The 21,873-nt window shown below is 27.2% G+C and overlaps 2 protein-coding genes across 4 annotated transcripts; both read right to left on the bottom strand.

Annotated features, from left to right (window-relative positions):
• Positions 1-6,118: 6,118 nt before the first annotated feature.
• LOC109804279 (uncharacterized) lies at positions 6,119-7,395 on the bottom strand. Its single transcript, XM_020366084.3, has 2 exons — positions 6,942-7,395; positions 6,119-6,770 (listed from the first exon to the last, which is right to left on the bottom strand). Exons 1-2 carry the CDS (start codon positions 7,351-7,353, stop codon positions 6,460-6,462), a joined length of 723 nt encoding a protein of 240 aa, XP_020221673.2. The 5' UTR covers positions 7,354-7,395; the 3' UTR covers positions 6,119-6,459.
• Positions 7,396-16,682: 9,287 nt separating this feature from the next.
• Positions 16,683-20,458, bottom strand: LOC109803229 (uncharacterized). 3 transcript variants are annotated; one of them, XM_020364703.3, is made up of 4 exons: positions 20,301-20,458; positions 19,579-20,014; positions 19,118-19,408; positions 16,683-17,100 (listed from the first exon to the last, which is right to left on the bottom strand). In XM_020364703.3, the coding sequence occupies exons 2-4, from the start codon at positions 19,966-19,968 to the stop codon at positions 16,891-16,893; spliced, it is 891 nt and encodes a 296-aa protein (XP_020220292.1). In that variant the 5' UTR covers positions 19,969-20,014; positions 20,301-20,458; the 3' UTR covers positions 16,683-16,890. The 3 variants fall into 3 exon arrangements, with proteins under 3 accessions (XP_020220292.1, XP_020220294.1, XP_020220293.1); XM_020364705.3 differs by lacking the exon at positions 20,301-20,458 and adding an exon at positions 20,253-20,276; XM_020364704.2 differs by lacking the exon at positions 20,301-20,458 and adding an exon at positions 20,091-20,246.
• Positions 20,459-21,873: the final 1,415 nt, after the last annotated feature.

The raw sequence follows: 21,873 nt of genomic DNA, 5'->3' as shown, positions 1-21,873 counted from the left end.
ATGTGGGATGTAACGGGTTAGTCTATCAAAGAAAATGAGTTAAAAAATGTAGTTGCCCACATACCGGTGAGTTGACTGATTAACAGATTGGTCCACTTTAGTAAATTGATGTGTTAAAAATGGTAGGTTGACAAATTGATCCATCTTCAACCCATCTAATTTTTTTAAAAAAATCTCAATTAAAATATTTCAATATACATTATTACTTCAACGGTTCAATCTATATTTTATTATTATTTGTAAAATTGATTAGAAGTGTTATATTTTTCATGAAAAGGGACAAAATAATATATATTTCTATTAAAAAAGATATTACACATGAAAATGTACTAATAAAGACATGTGATTAAATAATATACTTATATTTTATATAAAATAAAAAATAATTACCTAAAAAAAGTTAAATCATAAAATAAAACACTGATCTAACATAAATTTGTTAAAAACTTATCTTTAAAAAAAAAAAAAAAAAGCGGATGGTGAGTTCATTTATTTAATCTAACCCACTAAAATTAAGTAGGTTGGCGGCTTGAATTCAACTCAGTATCATTTCTACCTTTATAGTTCAAATGGTAATTTTATGTCATTTTGTAAAATTTTCTTTCATTACTAAACTATTTTTCATAGGAAGTTAATAAAAAAAGGATATTTTAAATTATAAAAAAAGAAAATAAAGAAGTATTAAAAATTAAACGATAAATTTTTCATTAAAAATTGAATATAATGAAATAAAGAAAAAAATAACAAGATATAAAAGAAAGTAATAGGATATTTAATGTGGTAAAGTTTATTGAGTTAGAAAAATTTAGAAGAAGTATATACAACTGTAAAAATTATTGTCATAGATTGTTGTAAATAGTGGATGCACGAAAAAAATAAAAATAAAAAAATAATTTTTAAACAAAATTATAAAAAAAAAAACAAACCTCAGAAATTTTCACGCATCTTTTCAGTTTTGTATTAAAAAAATGACCATATTTACTTAAATAAAATAATTAACTATAAAAAATATGAATTGAAGTAATATGTTTTGAAAAAAATATTAAAATTTAAACTAATATACACATAAATCTATAATTCTTTACCCAAAAAAAGATCAATCTATAATAAAAGAAACTGTTATAAAATATCAACCTTAACGTCTTACTCAAAATACTAGTAGGAAATAGACATTTCTCTATATTTATTTTGGAGGAAAAATGTGTTTGGAAGATTTGTTATAAGAGATGAAGAAAAAAAATTAAAATTTGAAAATAAGCAACGGTTACTCTGTAAGAATTAGTGGGAGTGAGTGATTATATATATATATATATATATATATATATATATATATATATATATAAGAAGAGTGGATGGTTTTAAAAATTATGAAAATTAGATTATAAAGTGTGTGGTTAAAATTTAAAGATGAAAGTGTCTAACCAAAAATGAAAAACCAACCAAAAGTTATTAAAAGAAGTACTGTCTTTTTATATAGATGTAGATTAAATTATAAAGCATGTAATTAGGATTTATAGATAAAGATGTCTAATAAAAAATAAAAACTAAATAAAAGTTATTAAAGGAGATATTATCTTTATATATAATAATAGGTGAAAGAGAAATGAAGGCACTTCACACCTCAATGTATTTATTCTTAAAAGAATTTTAAGAAAAGTTAATTATGATAAAAAAAATATTGGTATGTAAAAAAATTAAGATTTAAAAATAAGTAATTATAACGGATGATTTTTTTTTCTCTTATCACAAAGAGTGAATGATTTTAAAAATGATAAGTGTGTAATAAAAATTTAGAGAGAAAATTGTGGGATGAGAAAATAGAAACTATAATTTATAAGGGTAATTAATATAACACATCCTCCTATAATAGATATGTTTCCATATTGGGAACACACTTCACTTTTATTTGGATCGTAGTTATCTTGGTCTTCAGCTTTGATCTCTTCGTGCGGCTTTAAGTAATCTGAGTAGGGGAAGGTGCCTGCAAAAGACACTCTGGCGCTCAAGTAAGTAATCGGCGTAATAAATGCGGTAGTTCGAAATTAGTTACATACCTTGTTGGGACCTATTTTTTTTTGTTAGGCCGTGATTAAGCACTGGGCCTAGAAAAATTAAGGAACTAAAACAACACATTATATAAATTAATCTCTCCTTAATTGCTTGATTTAACTCCATATCATTATGTATTCAGATTTAACTGGCCGTCTGGCCGACTTGACCGATCACACCCTAGCTAAAATGACCCGAGTGATCGTGCTTGGCGTGGTCGCTCGGATCGACAAAGTGATGTGTTCGGTTTGGTATCTATAGATAAAAATGGGAACATACAAAGTCATAAAAATAAAAATGTAATTATAAATCTTAAAACAAACACCAATACCATCTAACAAGCTAGTCTTATCATCAATCAAAAACTTTAAGAAAGTGAAAACCGTTACTAAAGACAATCCAAGTGTACGTAGTATTGTAGTCAGAGATTTTTTGGATGAATCCTTAGCGTGTCCCGTTTTAGGTCACTAACACCATATTTTCAGTTTCGTCGTTTTTTCTTTATTTGGTTCCATTTCTCTGTTGACTTTGACTTTAATCCATTTAAAGTTTTAAACCGTGTCGACGACGTTCACATACACCAAAGTCGGTTATCTATAATTTTTGTTTCGGATTTCGTTTCTTCTTTTCACATTCTTTTTTTTTTTTTTTTTTTGCAATTAATTGTTTTGTGGACTTCTATATTGTCTTAGTTTGGGTGCTTAATTTATTAGGAGACACGTTTGCTTTTCTAATAAATGTGTAAGTCTCATCAAAAGTAGTTCTTGTTTTTCGTTTGAATCTTATCCAGTCGAGTGAAAAGATAAATAGAAATGAAATGATTTATGAAATTATTTGATTTGAATGATAAAAAAAAAATTATAACAATAGAAGTTAATCGATTAAAAAAATTGAAGTTGTAAGTGAATAGCAGATAACCTTTAATTGACAGGGCAAAAGAAAATCGATTCGTATTATCTTAAAGTGTAAGTATTCACCTTTGTTTTGTCTTATGTGAAGCGAAAATTTCTTACCTATTTCTTGTTAAAAGAGCGTCAAAATAATAATAATAAATGAATCTCTTCACTTTATTATTTTTTAATTATACTTAACAGTCGATCTTATTTCACTTATATTCATTCTCCTTCTTATGTTTAGATTATTTCAGTCTTAGATGGAACTTTGAGATGTACAAAAACTTTCACACACAAAAAAAATTAAATTAATCCATGTCACTGTTGAGAGGTGATACACGCCATACAAATGAAGAATAAAATTATTAATTGTATGATTGGAAAAACTTATTTTCTTCTACTTCAAATGTTTTTAAAGAAGAAAAATCATTTGTAAAATAAGTTGTATATTTAGAATAATAATGAAAATCTATAATTTTTCTTTTTTAAAAAAGGTTATTTTTATGCATATGAAAGTTTAAAAATTATGATTATTTTTCATCAACTTTTTTTACCTCTGAAATTAGTTAAACTATGTAAAAGTCAATATTTATTAATTATATTCTAATGAAATTAAATTTCTTAAAATTATTGGGGAGCATGTCCGGAAAGCTTTACCCCCAAATTTCAGCTATTTTTTTCAGAAAAAAATTGTTTGCAAAATGAGTTATATGTCTGGAACAACAAAAATTTGTAATGATTTTTTTTTTCTTCCGAATAATAAGTTATTTTTATGCATATGTAATTTTAAAGTTTATGATTATCTTTTATTAACCTTTTTTCTCTTAAAATTGATTTACCATGTAAAAGTGAATTTTTGTTGTATCCATACGAAACTAAATATCTTAAAAGAGTTTTTTTTATTTTTTTATAGCAAATTTGTAGAAGCAAAGTTTCATTTTGATTATAATTTATTAATTATAACAAGGTTTAATAATTATCTATTTTAAACGTAAAATAATTTTACATCATTACTAATATGGCTTTTAATTTAATTATGGTAAAAGTCAATAAGATTATTATACATGATTATTTGTTGTTAAATGATAATGTAAAATTATTTTTCAATGTTATAGCATGAGCTTTTTTCTCTTGTAACAATCACCATAATTATAACCAATTATTGAAATAACTTATTTTTTAAAATTATTCCAAACGCATTAAATAAATAATTAGTCACAATCACATGTTTAATGATTTATTAATTTGATTTAAAAAATTTATTATTTATAATTAACTATCGCAATAATGGTAGGGAGTACGTAGCCAATTAAATGCATGTATTATAGGTGTTGTTTGTCATTCAAATTTTTTCCTTATGATAATATGAGAAGAAAAATAATGTAATAATGTAATATATTTGTATGTTTTAGGATAGAAGAATGTAATTTACTCATAAGGAGTAAAAATGATTAACAATTATTTAATCAGCATATCCATTATATATTTATTATTTTTCAATGAGTCATTGTCGCTTTATTATTTTAATATTATGGATGAAATAAGAAGCATTTGTAAGACAAAATTACTATTGTTACCCAAGACATGATTCAAAATCAGAGCAAAGCAGAAGAATGAAAATGAAAAGAATGTGAAATAATTAAACTTTAACATCTTCTAATTAAAGAATAACACTATCTTACGTTTTAAGGAATTCGAAAAAGTTAAGAAAATAAAATTAAATTTAAATCCGCAATTCAAAATGGTTATTTAACATATATGTCACGTATAATCAATAAATAAATTAAGAGTGAACTTTTTATTTATTTATAAAATATAAGAATATTATACTATTTTTATCTCTTATGTTAAAATATATAATGTAATTCATTTAACATATGATTATTAATGTAAATTACACTTCTCTCTTTAAGAATATAAGTATTATATTATTCATTTTCTATAAAATAAAATATCAATTTATTTTTATATTTTACATCGTTAAAAATAATTATTATAAAATTTTAAAAATTACTTTTAATTTAATTATTTATAAAAATTATACTTTTAATTTATTTGCTCATAAAAAATATACTTTTAATTAAAATACTTTTAGTTCATTGTCATTCATTCATTCATTGGATTAAAAATTGCAAAATATTTAATCAAATTTAAATTAATTTTATTAAAATAGAAATTATAAAATAAATTAAATATATGTATACTTATATATATAAACATTAAATTTTATAATAATTATATTTTATTTAATAATATATTTTTAATAAATATATATATTAATTTAAAAAATTATATATTTAAGATACATATTTTAGATTTACATTAAGTAAATATAATAAATACTAATTTATCATAAAATAATAATTTATTTAAATATTATTAAAATATTATATTAGTAACATTAATTAAAAAATACTTTAATACTTATATATTATCTTTAATATATAATTAATACTATATAATAAAAATACTATTTTAAAAAATTATAAAAATATTACATTAACTATATCAATTAAATAATATCTTAATGCTTGTATTTAATTTTATAATACTTATATATATATATATATATATATATATATATTCATATTATTTCATTTTGATATATAAATTTCAAAATATTTTGCAAAAATAATAATGAAAATATTTTTTAAAGATAAATATAATTAATTTTAGTAAAATTTATAATAATTTTAAAAATAATAATTAAATATGTAAATTAAGAGATAAACTATTAACGTGTAATATATTTTAAAAATTTTATAAAAAAATATTTATTTTAATATAAAAAGAGAGAATGATATAATATTTGATTCAGTATTAGTCTAAAGATGTTTTGATTATACTTTAAAAAAAATTAAAAAATGGACAAAGTAACATACAATAAAACCTATTGAAAGAAAAGATCTAATTTTTAACATTAAAAATAATAATATAATATTTATATGTTTTAGGATAGAAGAATGTAATTTACTCATAAATAAGTAGAGTCAAAATAATCAGCAATTACTTAATCAGCAATCCATTATATATTTATTTTTCAATGAGTCATTGTTGTTTTATTATTTTAATATTATGGATGAAATAAGAAGCAGTTGTAAGACAAAATTACTATTGTTACCCAAGACATGATTCAAAAATCAGAGGAAAGCAGAAGAATGAAAGTTAAAAGAATGTGAAATAAACATTACAAGCTTCCATTGATGCATGGTATTAATTACAGAGAAAGAGGTTTCACTAAAAACAAAAATAATAATAAAACGAGGAACAAGACTAAAAATCCCAAGTTCCCCAAGAGTTTTTTGTCTGTGTGTTCTTTCCTAGCTAGGCTAATTGATGTTGAAGTTGAACCACATTTTTGGTATGTGGAGCAATATACAGGGACAAAAAAACAAACAAAAGAAGTAATGATGATATATGAGTCTAACCCAACCATAAACTTATATGGCAATGATATTGATAGCCCTATACAGTCGAAAGATTTACATTGTTTTGTAGTTGATGTAAATATGAAAGATTAAGCGGCACCACGATTAATCATCTGCATGTACTGTTCCAACGATTCTTGTCTTTGCAATCTCATCTCCTCGTTAAACTTGTTTATGAAGGCTTCCACGCGCCGATTCAACTCGTCTTGACTCAGCGACGGTTCTTTCCGTAGCTTCAGGGGCGAATCCTCGGACTTGTTTTGGTGTGGGACCTGCCACGTGTCACTCTTCTTCATGTGTCTGCTTAATGGCACGGAACGACCCTCCGTTATCGCCTTCCACGTGTTCTCCAATGTCTCGTGCCGTTTTGCCTTAGCCACCACCCTCAACGCTCTCCCACCTACAATATACGCTTTCAACTTTCAATCTTTCCTAACCCTAAGCAAAACGACAACACCACCGCCTATAACTTATAACACTTCATTTCATTCACACTTCACTATTCTACACTACATTTTTTTTTAAATTCATATAATAAAAAGAATGAGAAATTCAATTAAATAAATAATACCTTCGGAAGTGGATTTAAGAAACTTCCGGTGAGAGAACCTAGCAGAAACCAGAGGCTTCTCCATCTGCGATGGAATCTCCGTTGAGTTTGTTCTCTCCATTGTTATTCCTTCTTGGATGACTTTCTTCTCTTCTTCTTCTTCTTCTTCTTCTTCGAGCGGGGCTAAACCGTTATGCAGCACGGCCTTTTCTTCCGGAATGGAGGGAACGGTGGAGTGGTGGAACTTGGAGGAGGCGACGATGGAGATGATGATGGCGTTGAGGATGACGAAGAGGTAAGGAGGCGTGGAGCAAAGGAGAAAGAAGGTCCAGAGAGGAGGGAGGTAGGCGGCGGCCACCGGAAGAGAGGCCTTGAGGCCGAGCGCCGCGAACATGAGGGCGGCGGAGATGAAGAGGACTTTCAAAGAAAGCATGTTGGCCGGAAAAGTTGACGAGCTTTTGAATGAGAGAGAAAGAGAATGATGAGTCGGAATTTATAGAGGGAGGAGACTCTAATCATCAAATCTCAACCGTTGGATACACTCAATTGGTAGGCCCACCTTTTCTATTTTATTTTACTTTTTCTTTTCTACATTAATTACTAATTACTAATTACTCATGCTTTATTAGTTACTACTCTTAAATAGTAGCACTAATATTAATATTAACTGCTGTGATTACTTCTATTGTAGATGTGGACCACCATTTCGGAACCAATTCATCACCAGTCAACTTCTCTAACTTGCTTAATTACGGAACCAATTGATCTCCCATTAACCCAATGGAAAAAGGTTTCTAGTTTTTCTTCTACTGTCACTCTTTTTTTTCTTGGATTGAAGAGGTTTACTTGGACCCTCTAAGCTTATGATGTAAGCTTATGAATTAAGCTATCTACATCCAACAACAATTGGATAAGTTAGAATTTAGGACATATCAAATAGGTTTAAAATTTTTTACCACAAAACTTAGTGCAATTATTTAAGTTTCTCTAATCAAAATTAAAATTTTATTATAAAATTTGTATTAAATGTAAGTATATATATATTGTTGAAGTAAAATTTTAATTTTGATTAGAAAATAACATTAATCATATATAATGAACTTTACATAAGTTTTGTCTAATTTTAAGTATTAATTAGATATTTTTAATTTTATAAATTTGATTTTTGAAATTCTTAATTATAGTTAAAATATATTTATTTAATTTTTGTACTAAGACTAGTAAAAAAAAGTACTTCTTTTAGAGAATAGTTTATCCTAATTGTGACATGTTAGGTTTGTGTTTACACAAGTATTTCTTTAGTACAAAAAGTATGTAATGGTATTTGATATACGTATATCTCGAAATTGTGTATGTAACGTGCACTGCCAAATATTTCTCATTAAAGACAATAAAAAGGTAATTGATTATCTATTTCTACAGATAAAGGAGAAAATATCCACCGACCAGCTAAGAAAGTTTTATAGAATATACATAAACATAAATTTTAGGTACAAATGGTTAATATTATTCTCTAATAACAATTAAAGTTTTATGATAAAATTTTAACTTTAATTTGAGAACAATGTCAATCATACTTAAGGAATTATATATAAGTTTTCTCTAATTTTAAATATTAATTTAGTATTTTTAATTTTATAATTTTTTTTATAACTCTTATAGTTAAAAATATATTTATTTTAATTTTTGTACTAAAAATGAGTTTCACTAGTAAAAAAAAACATTTTTCAAGGAATAATTTATCCTAATTGTGATGTATTAGGTTTGTTTGTGCACAAGTATTTCTCTAATTTGAAAAATATGTGACGGTGTTTGACACAACACGTATTAGGCATGATAATCTAACCCACCCTCGTGGGTATCTGCTCGAACCCGCCCCAATTTGGACGGGAAAAACCTGTGTTTATCGGGTTCTGGTTCGGGTTTGAGTTCGGATTTTTCCGATTGATAAAATTGAGGGCGGGGACGGGGACGGGGATGTTGATACCCACCCCGCCTCCGCCCCCGCCCCCGCCCCCCGCCCCCATTTTCAGCCCCGTCCCCGCCTCGCTTAATAATATAATTAAAAAATTATTTTATATATATATAAACTAAAATTAAAAATATTTATATGTAAAAATTTATATTATTTTACTTTTCTTTTATTTTTTTAAAATTATTCATATTTATTTAAAAGAAAAAAAGAAAAAAAAAAGAAAAAAGGAGCAGGGGCGGGGAAACCCAAACCCCGCCGGGACGAGGATGAGGACCTAGATTTTATTCCCGGCAAGTATCGGGGACAGGAGCGGGGCGGTTTAAATTTGCGGGGGCAGGAGCGGGGGCGGGGAACGTAAAACCCGCCCCCGCCCCGTTGCCATGCCTAACACGTATACCTCGAAATTGTGTATATAATTTGTAGGCCAAATATATCATCATTAAAGATAATAAAAAGGTAATTACTTCTCTGTTTCTAAGGATAAAGAAGAAAACATCTATCAACCAAATAAGAAAGTTTTATTATATATATATATATATATATATATATATATATATATATATATATATATATATATATATATATATATATATATATATATATATATATATATAGGAGGGTTCAAACGACATCAGTGTAACTTTTACTAAGTGTTATACCGCTTAATAACTTTATATTAAATGTGAATTTTAAAAATTTAACCGTTAAATTGAAAGTTCATATCTCTCAAATCATATATACAAAATTTTATATTAATCCAAGATGATTTGATACTTCATTCTTATAAAACAAAATTGACGTAATATATACATTTCAAAATATATTAAAATATGAACACCTTGATTACCTTTAAGTTGTTGTTCAATTTTAACAAATTTTGATATATATTTCTTTAGTTCAAAAAATATGTTCAAACGACACCGGTGTAACTTTTACTAAGTATTACACTGCTCAATAATTTTATATTAAATGTGAATTTTATAAATCCAACCATTAGATAGAAAGTTCTTTACTCTTAAATCATATATACAAAATTTTATATTAATTCAAGATGATTTGATATTTCATTTTTATAAAACAAAATTGACGTAATATATATATATATTTCAAAATATAATAAAATTTGAACATTTTGATAACCTTCAAGTTGTTTAATTTTAACAAAACTTTATAAAAACATATAAAATAATATAAACTTTTAATATAACGGTTAGATATATAAAATTCACGTTTAATTTAAAATTATTGAGCGGTGTAATACTTAGAAAAAGTTACATCGATAATTACTTCTCTATTCTTAAGGATAAAGAAGAAAATATCCATCAACCATAATAAAGTTTTATAATTAATATATATATATATATATATATATATATATATATATATATATAAAGATAAAATTTAGATGCAAATTATTGTACCTAAATTATGTTCTATATATAACTTGAATGTTAGAATGTCTTTCTATGGTCTACCCTTATCATCTTGGAAAGAAAATACATGCACCAAAAGATACTATTATTAAAAAGAAAAAGATACGAATACTTTTTATTAAGTATAGTCCAAGTACATTTTTTTTTAATCTCTATAATTTCACAAAAATTACCTTTTTATCTTCATAGTTTCATAAATTGACTTAAAAACAAAATGATATATAAAAAAAACCAAAATGAAATATTTTTAATGTAGCAGAAGTTAGTAAAATTCTCTAATATATTATTTTTAACACTCGTTTTCTTATTGACTAAAATCAACCTCTATATATTAAATATAAATATAGAACAAGACTGTTTTTAAAGACTTTTCTTTAACAAGAGATTTTATTAATATTTTTTTAATTTTTTATCTAATTCAATTTTTATTTATCATAATTATTTATAAATTAAATATTAATTTTAAAATAAATTATAAAAAAATATTATAATATAAATTATTCATCATGAATTTAAATATAATTCATATATTCAAATATATTATTTATTTATATATAATTTATTATAAATTTTAATTATATATAATAAATATATCTATACATTAGACAGATTAAAATATTAGTTTATTAAAAAACACAAGTTTTGTAAATTATACATCCCATTACTCTCTTCTAATTTAATAATAAGACCTAGTGAATTATTAATAATTATAATTCTAATAAATGAAAAAAAAACTATTAAAGAAATCTTAAGGAGAATGTTGTTAGTATTTTTTAATTAAATGATAAATTTTATAAAACTAAAAAAATAAAATATTTAAATAAACCTATCAAATATACAAATTTAGTATAAAAAAAAAGACTTATAATTATAATTGTGAGAAGTATATTTTTAATAGAAATTTTAATTATTTGATCTATTTTTATAAAGTGGAAGAATTTGATTAAAAAAAATTACCACGGTTGGGAAGCTTGCTATATATTTTCTTAGTAATGTATAAATGGATATTCGTACATTGCAAATACTCATTTCATGTTGTTTTTAGCTTATCATATTATATTACCAATATTTACATTTGTCACTTTTTATCTCTCTCTCAACTCAAGGGGCCAAGTAATATGAGGTGCCAAATACCACGAAGTCCACGCATTATCATTATTGTATATTTTTATAGTCCACGATTAATGTCACATTCTGATAATTAATAAAGATGAATTATGATCATGTTACAAAGATTCTTATTCATCAATATTTTAACACCGCTAATTAAAGAATTAATAAATATTTTTTTTATTGAAATCTCGTTAAAAATGTATTATAAATTATTATATATAGGAGTATATAAAATATTTTGATTTTAATTTCTTAACTTATACACATATTGTAAGGACGAAAATAATTAGCTATTGTTTTAAAAATAAATTATGTAATTTGTTTGATGTGAACTTGGTAAGAAATAATAGCGTATATATTAAGCAATTGACTAGCAACACAATTTTATTTTATTTTGAAGTTTTTCTTTTGTGGCTTAAACTTAAAGATTATCTAAGAAAATTGGACATGGACGCTTATGTATTATAGTAATTTTCATGCAAATGAAGTCATGTTGGCCTAGGAAGACTATTGACTTCTGGTCAGGGAACAAGGCTCGCACATGTGGATACATATACGCAGTTTTGGTACATATATACATGACATTTGATATCATATTCTTAATTAGTCGTGAGTAGTGGATCTGGCCCATCTTTAAACAAAAAGAAAAGAAAATTAAGATTAACAAGAAGGGTCTAGTAGGGTACGTAGTGAGGTCATCAGTTCCTAACAAAGAATTAAAAAATTATGTTGCTTTTAAGGTTAATTTTTCCTAATATCTCTGAGGAAAAAGACAATTAAACTGACTGATAAAGACAATTCAAGTTCTTCAATTGGACTTTTCAAACCGAAATTTTAGGAGTTTCTGGATGAAGTATGTAGACCAGAAGCAGATATGGATCTTGTTATTTTGCTACAGTTACCCACTCTCAAAGGCACAAATCTCAACTATACCAGCTGGTCTCTCCCGCTAAGAGATAAAATGGTCGGTTCAATAAAAAAACAAAAAGTTATTAACTTCACATCTTTCTTAATATCATCCATAAAATTGACACTACTCCTTAATTCTTGTTGGTTTGAACCACGAAATTGCCTTGCAACTGCATAAAAAGTAGAGACAAAAAAAATGGGTGATTCAGGGAAGCTAGCTAAAGGAAGCTTTCAAGAAGATACTGTATGATATCATAAATATATTTATTTTCATGCTTGATATGACAGTCGATTTTTATTTAATATTAATATACGTTTTTTATTTTATGTATATATTCAGAGAGAGGAAGGGAGGGAGAGCTGATATTTACCATATTAGGATCGAAAATCACAAATAACCATTCTTATTTGGGTATATAGTGTTTGATAAGATAAGAACAGGCTTAATTCAGGTATTTTTTTCATTAAATATGCGAACCACCATTCTTCGCGAATTAGGAAAAGAATAAATAATAGTTTTTAATTATATATTTTGAACTATAAAATTATATTTAGTTATGAGATATTTAAGGCTTAACCATATGATAAATTATAAAGCTTCTTGGGGTACGTAGTTCTAAAAATAGACAGCAAAAGATGATAATTCAAAACAGGATATGCTTGCATATATATTCTAATATTTCTTCATGTTTGGAAGATACAAGGTTTTGATAATAAAAATATATGAAAAGTTTATTAAAAACATTTGGAAGTAACGTCATGATTTACCAAAGAAAAAAAAGGTATTTGGTGGGAAATTGATGATGTTTAAGATTATATTATGTGTCGGCAAACAACCTTGGTTTTGGCCTTTCGACATTATCCAGCAAATTCTAGATAATTGTCATTCTCTCTTTGTTAGTGAGACAATCCACAAGTCCATAACAAAGTTATACGTTGAATTATCATTCGACAACACCAAAAAAGATAAAGATTAAAAATAAAAAAAAAAACAAGTCGACATGAAATTGTGAATGATGAAGTAGATGTATATTGGATAATGTGTAGGCCCCAGGCAAGTATTATGAATGGAAGTTGGTAAGGTTGAGATGATCGTAGTGATTTAGGGAAGTAAGAAGTTTGATAAGATTAATTAAAATTATCCCTTGAAGACGGAGATCCTTTGATATATATATATATATATATATATGATGGCGATTGGTTGAAAGCAAAGTAGGTGGAAATTGGAATGGTAGGTTAGTTAAGTATGGTGAAGAAGTAGTAAATGGATAAGAGTAAGTAACTGTAACGGTTTGTTTGGTTTGTGAAGTATGTAACCCTTTGTTTTCTATGCTCAGGAAAGGCCCAAATGTTAAGCTTTAGCAAAGCCACAGTAGGCCTTTTCAGCTTCGGGAATCGGGAATGGGGGATACTTCATACTTTGCAAATTACAAAATCATACTTGTCAAAATAATTGTATAAATTTGTGAATTGTTATTTTAATACGAAATCGTATCATAATACACGACTTCATTTTTTTAATAAAAAAATATTAAATTAAATTTGTGAATTTAAATACGATTTTTTAAAAGTTCGTGAATATAAAACTACCTTCATATTATTTTTTAAAAAAGTCTGTGTTGAGGTCGTGTTTATATTCACGACTTTAGAGATAATAAATAAATAAAATTTGTATGAGTTTTAATTTACAACTTCAATTAAAAATATAGCTTTTCCAGTTATTAAAAATAAATATTAAAAAATTTGAATTCATACGATACGATATGATATGATTTTTAATTAATATTGTGTGTCATAACGACTTCTAAAAAAAACTTAAGTTGTGAAAAATCTAACTTTATATATTCAAACTAGCTGCCTTTAATTGAAATTTTTTTGAAAGAAAAATCTACTAATTTTGGTAATTTAAAAAAAAAATGCCCCGAGGTCATAAAGCCGCCACAGGTCGGAGGTTTAATTAAGTTCTAGATGTTTTTTTTTTTTTTTTTAGTTTTTCAATATCTTAAATTATATACTTTTTGTTTAATACATATTTTTTACGTAATTTAATACATTTTTTTTATATAAAATATTAAATCATAACTCTATTTTAAGTAATTTAATACATTCTAACCCAAGTATATAAATAATAAATATATGCATGTATTATAAATTTGAATATCTGAACTTATTTGTATTTCTATTTTTTTTTTATTCTTTTGAAACATGATTAAATATTAATTGAATTTGATTTAAATTTAAACATTGAAATTGAAAATATCTGCCATTTTTAGATCAAATTATAAATGGTCAATATATAAGAAAATATTACATGCTTAATAAAAATATAATAATTCTTAAAAACCCTCTGAAAATTTAAATTTACAATATAGGAATACAAGTACAACACTAGTAAACCGAAAGGTCTAGTACAATTAATATTCGACAGATAGTTTAAGTTTCTTAACGTGTACAGAGAAAATTGTTTAAAAAGACAAGAACTCACTCTGGCAATTCCTTTTGTGTTTTTTATGTCTTAGAAGAAATTAATTTTCGAATATCGACCATGATAATAATAATAATAAATAAATAAACAGTAGCCGTATTGGTCTATAATCTAGATATAATTTATAGGTAGAATAAATGGATCTTTTGAAAGATTGGTCTATGCTATGGATATTTTCCAAGAGCTAAGTGCTAATTGAGTAAGACCGTAGGGGACGGATGCGGATGCGCTGGGTTGTTTGCTTTGCTCACAGTTTGCAACATGTTTGTTATTTTATTTTATTTTCTAAAGCTACAATTTTTTACAAAGGAATTAAAGTGATTTAATTTCATTTTTACATACAAAGAAGCATCAACTATAAATTTATAATTTTTTCATAAAAAAAATAGACAGCTAAAATAATTAGGATAATTTCAGCTCTACAATAAGAAGTAGATGCCATAACAATTTGAGAGACAGCTATACAACAATTTAAAAAAATTTGAGAGTATCTGAATTAACTGGTAATAAATGAAATTGCCCGTCTTTCAATGCCATAACCAGCGGACAAGCCCCTCATGTCTCGGTAGAGAGCCAAAAGACAACTATATACAACATGTTTCGTTTCATGTTTAGATACTTCAAAATGAACTTTTACATGTTTCACTGCTCAAAATGACAAAGCAACTGTACCTATATATTAAAAAAAATAAAATAAAAAATAAAAAAAATAATAAAAAAGGGGTTACATTTAACCCAAAGTTTTTCTAAACATACACATAATCTTTGATATGCTTACAGCACTGCCAGTGTGTTTAGGACATTATTTTGGCTTGTAATGTCGTCAAGAACTTTTCTTTTTCTCATCTTCGGAACCGATGAGAGTAAAAGTTAAGGTTAGGATGTTGAGAGAATGGAGATGGAGAATTAAAGGTTAATACTCTGAGCATTCAAGAGTAGGTTGCTTGGAAAAGGAGTTGGGGTACATGTATTATTTTTAGTTTTTCTGAGGTGAATATATAAATTTCCCCATTGGTAGGGAAATTTAAAAACTCCCCCTCATTAGAATGACCCTACATTTTATTCCCAGAATCTTGATGGTAAACCAAACAGTGGGAGGGCTTTGATTGATAAATTAAATGAGATTTAAAAGTGTCGTTTTAAGCCCAGACAACTATTTTGCTTCACACTAGTATTATAAGGAACTTTCATCAAAGTAGCCAAACAGAAAGAAACTCACTACTACTAGAAGTCTACCATCCGAGTCATGAAAATTAAAACTACCATATCAAAAAACTGAAGATGCTATTGAACCATGAGGGTACGTTATTTTATTATAGGTGCAAAGCAGGACACCATTGATGTAAGTTCTTATTGATGTGCATAAAAGAGGTCAGTTGCCAGAATTACAGGATGGACCAGTATGCGGAGGATTGAGGCATTTAAAACGGGTGGGTCCTTCACTCAAATGACCTCAGTGCATGCATCGATAAATGCACAAAATTCGGGTTGGTGGGATTCCTATCCAAAACATCATTTATGTATTCAATTTGTTTCACCCTTGATAGCTTAGTAAGGTGCAGGGATGGATCCTGCTATCTGCAAATACCACACCCCCATTAGCTGACATGCAGATGCCATAAATTTGGCCATGGCGAAACTTGTACAACGTATATCTAGACTAGAGTCATCCAAAAATTAGCATAAAACACGGAGCTATGCAAATTAATCTTGGAAGGACAAAGAAGAATTCTAAGCTTGAATTAATGTATTAAACAGTTATTCACTTGATTCCAACAATACAAGTATCGGACCCGGTAATCAGAAACAACTATCATATCCTAAGAAAATCGTCATACGCTAGAAGATAGCAAATAAACCTCTTAGTATGGTAGTGAAATTACAGCAACCAAAAAGGAATAATTAAAGAGGTGATGGATGAGCGGATTTATACAGTATAATAACATCATAAAAAGAACCAATTCACTCGGCATCAATGTTTTCTAGCACCACAATAAAGAACTATTAAATACATCTCTATAGCTTGAATCATTCGCATTTTTTCCCCTAATCATATTATTCATATTTCTTGCTTTGTTTAAGCATTTGCTCAACTTCTCCACTATATGGTGCAACATGATAAGCATACTGTTGAAGAACAGAAAAGATAACCATCTCCAGACACACCAAAATATTCTGCATTGCTTCCTCAATGTGCTCCACGTCTAACCGCAAATGACGAGATTTAATGATGCCAAATGACGCTAAAAGGTCCAGCAACATTCCCTGCTCATGGCCAAAGAAAGTTATTATTATCAAGGAAACAGCTCTAGATGGAGATGCAATAATATATGAAGGATAAATATATATATATATATATATATATAAAATAAGGCTAGGAAAAGAATTGAAGGTACAATGTAAGAGACAAGCGGATGAATCAAGCAAATTGAAGCACAAAATTGTACATGTGTATAGCAGTAGTTAACAGGCATATCTGGAAATGTAATGACCCATCAAGTGGAAAATTCTAAATAGAATTGATAGGACACCAAACATCAAAATCCAAAACTATTTAGCGTTCAAAATTTCAAGCAAAAGTTAAAGGCGTTTAATTTCTTAACAAGATTTCAATTTTTAAATAATTCAGGAGAAGGTTACAGTCTTTAGTTTTGATTTGACATAAGTAGCAAACAACCTGTGTCAAATTATCTCAAATTGATTTCTGATTTGCATTCTTTCCCGGAAAATGGATACAGTAAATGGACAAATGGGAAGATTTTCCCATTTACAACAAATAAATATTGATTTCTCTAATTCCTAATTTGCATTTTATATCAGGGATACAATTATTACACAAATTTGTACGTGAACAAGGACAGATTTATAAGGTAATACTCAACACAAATGGAATATTAATTTATGTGTTTTACTAATTAAGATTCCATGTCACCATTATCTTGAGACCATGCAAGCTGACTTCATCATAACTACTTGCAAATTACAACATTTATTTTTTGTACAACTCGCAAATTACAACATAATAGGAACTTATGGTGCCCAACAATAGTAACCAAGCATTTTCCCTGCAGGTGAGATTGGTTACATGAATCTAAAAACGTTAAAATGTTTTGTTGCAAATCACAACTACAGAAAAATTATTAATCTCTAAATCCTTCTTAATTGTTTTGCCTATAATTTTTCTCAGTCTTCTTCTACCACTAGCCATTGGGTTACCCTCCATTTGGTCTACTCTTCCTACTGAGGCTTCTATATGCAGGGACAGGTCCGCCTAAACTGTTGTGGAGACAGCTGCCCCCACAAGCTTTATAATTTTCCTTATAATATACGCTAAATTACTTTTTTGGTTTCTCAATTGATTTAATTTATTCAATTTGGTACCTTTATTATTAAATGACCCAATTTGGTCTCTTAATTTTCTAAAACAATGTAATGTGATCCTCTCCATCCAATTGAGACTAACAACATTAAATGTTTGTACATGTCATTTTCTTATTGTGCCTTGTGCTCAAGATGTTAACATCGGTAGTTTTAATTAGACGGAAAAGACCACATTGTATCGTTTTAGGAAATTAAGGGATCTAATTGAACCTTTTAATAATACAAAAACCAAATTAAATAAAATGAAGGACCAAAATAGTAGCTTAATCTATAATATATATGTACCATTATAAAGTTCACCCATAATTTGAAATACAGAAAGAAGAATCAATTCATAATGAGTATTGCTCCCACAAATTTATATTTGAGTATTGTCCCTATAACTTAAAATTTCTGGATATTTCACTGGCTACAAGTCTTCAAACAATCCCGCACCACCAAAGGTTCTACCATAGATGCTATCTCCACTTTCTCTCCGATGCATTCATTTCCTATCCTATTTTGCCTAGTATGTTCAGTCATCCAACACAACATTCTCACTTTTGCAACATAGTATTTATTCTCTTGTTGACTACACCAAAATAAATAAGTAAATAAAAGCATTATGAAAAAAATTAAAAATAAAAAAAAAAATGGTTGAGAAGCATTGCCCATTGGCGGGTCTGACTATTTGTATTGATCCTATATGTAAAGACAGGCCTTTTCTGTATGTAAGTAAAGGAAACACCATATCAGCCGGAATTGTAAGTTCAGTAAGTTTAGTTGTTCAAATTTTAGTTTTTATATTCCTCTAACACGGAGGGATCTGTGGCACTTTGCTGCTTCTTTTGTCTCTAAATCTTCTCTAGTTGGTCATTTAACTTGGCTTATCTGATGACTATATAAAGGATAATAAGCTTACCTGCCAAAAGCAGAAGAAAACAATTCCTTTGATGCACAAGAATTTTGATAGAGGCTTGTGTGGTGCCAGTTCTTTAGCAAACAAATGGTAAAAGACCACCAGAGAATACAAGGCTAACGACACAGATATGTTGAGAATGATGGTGAATGTCCAGCTCAACCAAGTTGGATACAGCCCAAGCAACTGGAATGCAATCATCAAAATGGAACATACTGGACGGATGACAACAAACTGCCACGTCCAATATTTTAGAAGCTTCAAAGTACGGTGGTTCAGCCGAACAGTACGAGGCTGCAAAAGGTCAATTTACACAATTGTGAATACCATTACATCCCTAGCATCATATACATACACAAATTTTTAGTGAGTAGAATACATTAACACATCCATCACACAAAATTGTGCGAATATTTCTCCCCATAATATTATTACAATTCTAAGCATGCAAAATCAAGCCATACCTGAAAAAGTGTCATTGGAAAAGAGTGGTGAATTTCCCTGCCTTTAATTTCATCGGGCACAATGTTCCCACTAATTGATATGTTCAAGTAACTATACATCAAAGCCAAAAACTTGGCAATGACCAAAGCCTCATAACATTCTTTAACAGACTCCAAAAAGGTGAAAAACTCCTTGCTTCCTCTAATATCCAAGAGACCCACAAAGGAGACAGCTGCATAAAGGGGAGCCATAAGGATGATAATGATAATAGCCTTTTGCTCCTTTGGATTCTTCCAATAGAAGAGATGCTGAGACAATAACTGGGTCGTGAAATGCATGGAAAGCATAACACAAAACGCGGATCCCAGCACAGTGAGCTGTGCAGGATTGAGTGTACTTAGATCTATCATTACTCACTAAACCCTGACTGAGATGAAAGCCTAAAAATCTCGGAACCTGCAAAAGAAATTCAGATTGGGATCAAACCAGACAAACAAAACCCTCAGAAAGGTGAGACAAATATCAATACTACCAGCCCCACACTTCAATTCATATTAATAAGAGGTCACTCTACTTTCGCCAGCAAGAACAAAACTTGTATGTTTCACTTTCTAACAACCTAGTTCCTCTTGATATTCACATAAACTAAGACCACTTCTCTATGGAAAGGAAGTAAAGAGCGAATTTGATTTACCATAAACAGGTAAGGACTTGGATAGAAAAAGAACGAAATGATACTCACCTTAATCGACGCGATTCAACAATGGCAGCGGAAGTGATGTACACAAAGGGTTCATGATTTTGACTAAGTTAATAATTGAGACACACGTGGCACCACCGCTGCATTGTTTATTGTCTCATGTCAATAACGTTGTCATGTGTGCTTATTAGTGGTTAGATGGAGAGAAGTTGAGAAAGTTAGAAACATTGTCATCTTTATAATTTTTTTTATTTTTATTATAAAAAAAATTGGTCAATGGTCAATCGGGGTGATGGAATGGAAAGAATAAAGAGAAATCGTATTTGTATGCAACATTCAAAATTTAAGGATTTTGTTATTATTACGAAGGAAGAAATAATAATTTTCTCTCTCTTTTTTTATATTTAAATTCATTTAAATTAGATAAAAATATATTTTTTATCTCTTATATTATTTATTAGATTCAATTTTATTTTATTTTGATTAATTAAATTAATTTAATCTTACATCTTTAAAATATATTTCAATATTTAATTTTCGATTCTCCTGTTTAAATATTTAATGGATGTGACACATGTTATGACAGTATGACACGTGTTATGACAGAAGGAATAAAAAATCAAACATTAAAATATATTTTAAAGATGTGAGACTAAATTAAAATTAAACATTAACATACATTTTAAAGACATAAAACTAAATTAATTTAAATAATTAATGTAAAACTAAATTGACACTAATAAATAATATAAGAGGCAAAAAAATATATTTTTACCTTTAACTTATATTTCACGTTAAAATAATGTTTACTAATAAATGTTATATTCCATAAATATAAATTAATTTTTAGTTCTCTTATAACACTAAATTATCTAGGTTCATAATCATGAACCAACAAAAAATTTATTTAACTATTAATTCACTGTCAAAACCCTAAAGATATTCTGTCAAAATTTTAACATCTCCAAACAGTAAAATGAAAAGTTTATTTAACATATTTTATTTCCTTTTAATACATTGTATTTGAATACTTCCCATATTAGTTATCCATTCCAACATAATCTAATGTTCTTACTCTGAAACTGAACGTAGTGACTAGTGAAAATGAATTTAAATATTTCATATCATAGTTCATAATTTTCTAAGAGTTTAATTTTTGTGAACCCTCAATTAACTTAAAAAGTATATTAAATGCAACCTTTAAAATTTAAAGTATTATTATTAGTCAACAATTTGAATATACACATTATTTACTTTCTCTTATACTAATGGGATGGAGACATTTAATATTTTTATATTTTATTTAATAAAAATATTTTAAAATTTCTAATATTTATTAGATGAATTGGTATTATATTTAGTCTTTAAATTTTAAAACTTTATTTGAGTCTTATATTTATAAAAATGATTAATTTTTAATATTATTTTTATTATTTAAAATTTCAAAGATAAAACTATCTTGTACTAAATCGATTATCATCTTTATATATATTATATATAAAGATATATTATATATGAATAGATTTACAACAATACCATGAACTGTGAAGAACTAAACATTTTCACTGGGTGCATATACGCTCCGACTATTACTTTTAATTACTAGAGAATAAAC

Source organism: Cajanus cajan, chromosome 1 (genome assembly GCF_000230855.2).
Source record: "Cajanus cajan strain Asha chromosome 1, NIPB_CcT2T_4, whole genome shotgun sequence".
NCBI lineage: Eukaryota > Viridiplantae > Streptophyta > Magnoliopsida > Fabales > Fabaceae > Cajanus > Cajanus cajan.
This window is presented reverse-complemented; position numbering and strand designations above follow the sequence as displayed.

What these genes read in the sequence shown, in the direction of transcription:
- LOC109804279 (XM_020366084.3), bottom strand. Translation starts at nt 7,353, where the DNA reads ATGCTTTCTTTGAAAGTCCTCTTCATCTCCGCCGCCCTCATGTTCGCG. An exon ending in TCTTAAATCCACTTCCGAAG is followed by an intron (nt 6,771 to 6,941) that starts GTATTATTTATT and finishes CGTATATTGTAG; the next exon opens with GTGGGAGAGCGTTGAGGGTG.
- LOC109803229 (XM_020364703.3), bottom strand. Translation starts at nt 19,968, where the DNA reads ATGATAGATCTAAGTACACTCAATCCTGCACAGCTCACTGTGCTGGGA. An exon ending in TTCCAATGACACTTTTTCAG is followed by an intron (nt 19,409 to 19,578) that starts GTATGGCTTGAT and finishes GACCTTTTGCAG; the next exon opens with CCTCGTACTGTTCGGCTGAA. An exon ending in TTTTCTTCTGCTTTTGGCAG is followed by an intron (nt 17,101 to 19,117) that starts GTAAGCTTATTA and finishes GGCCATGAGCAG; the next exon opens with GGAATGTTGCTGGACCTTTT.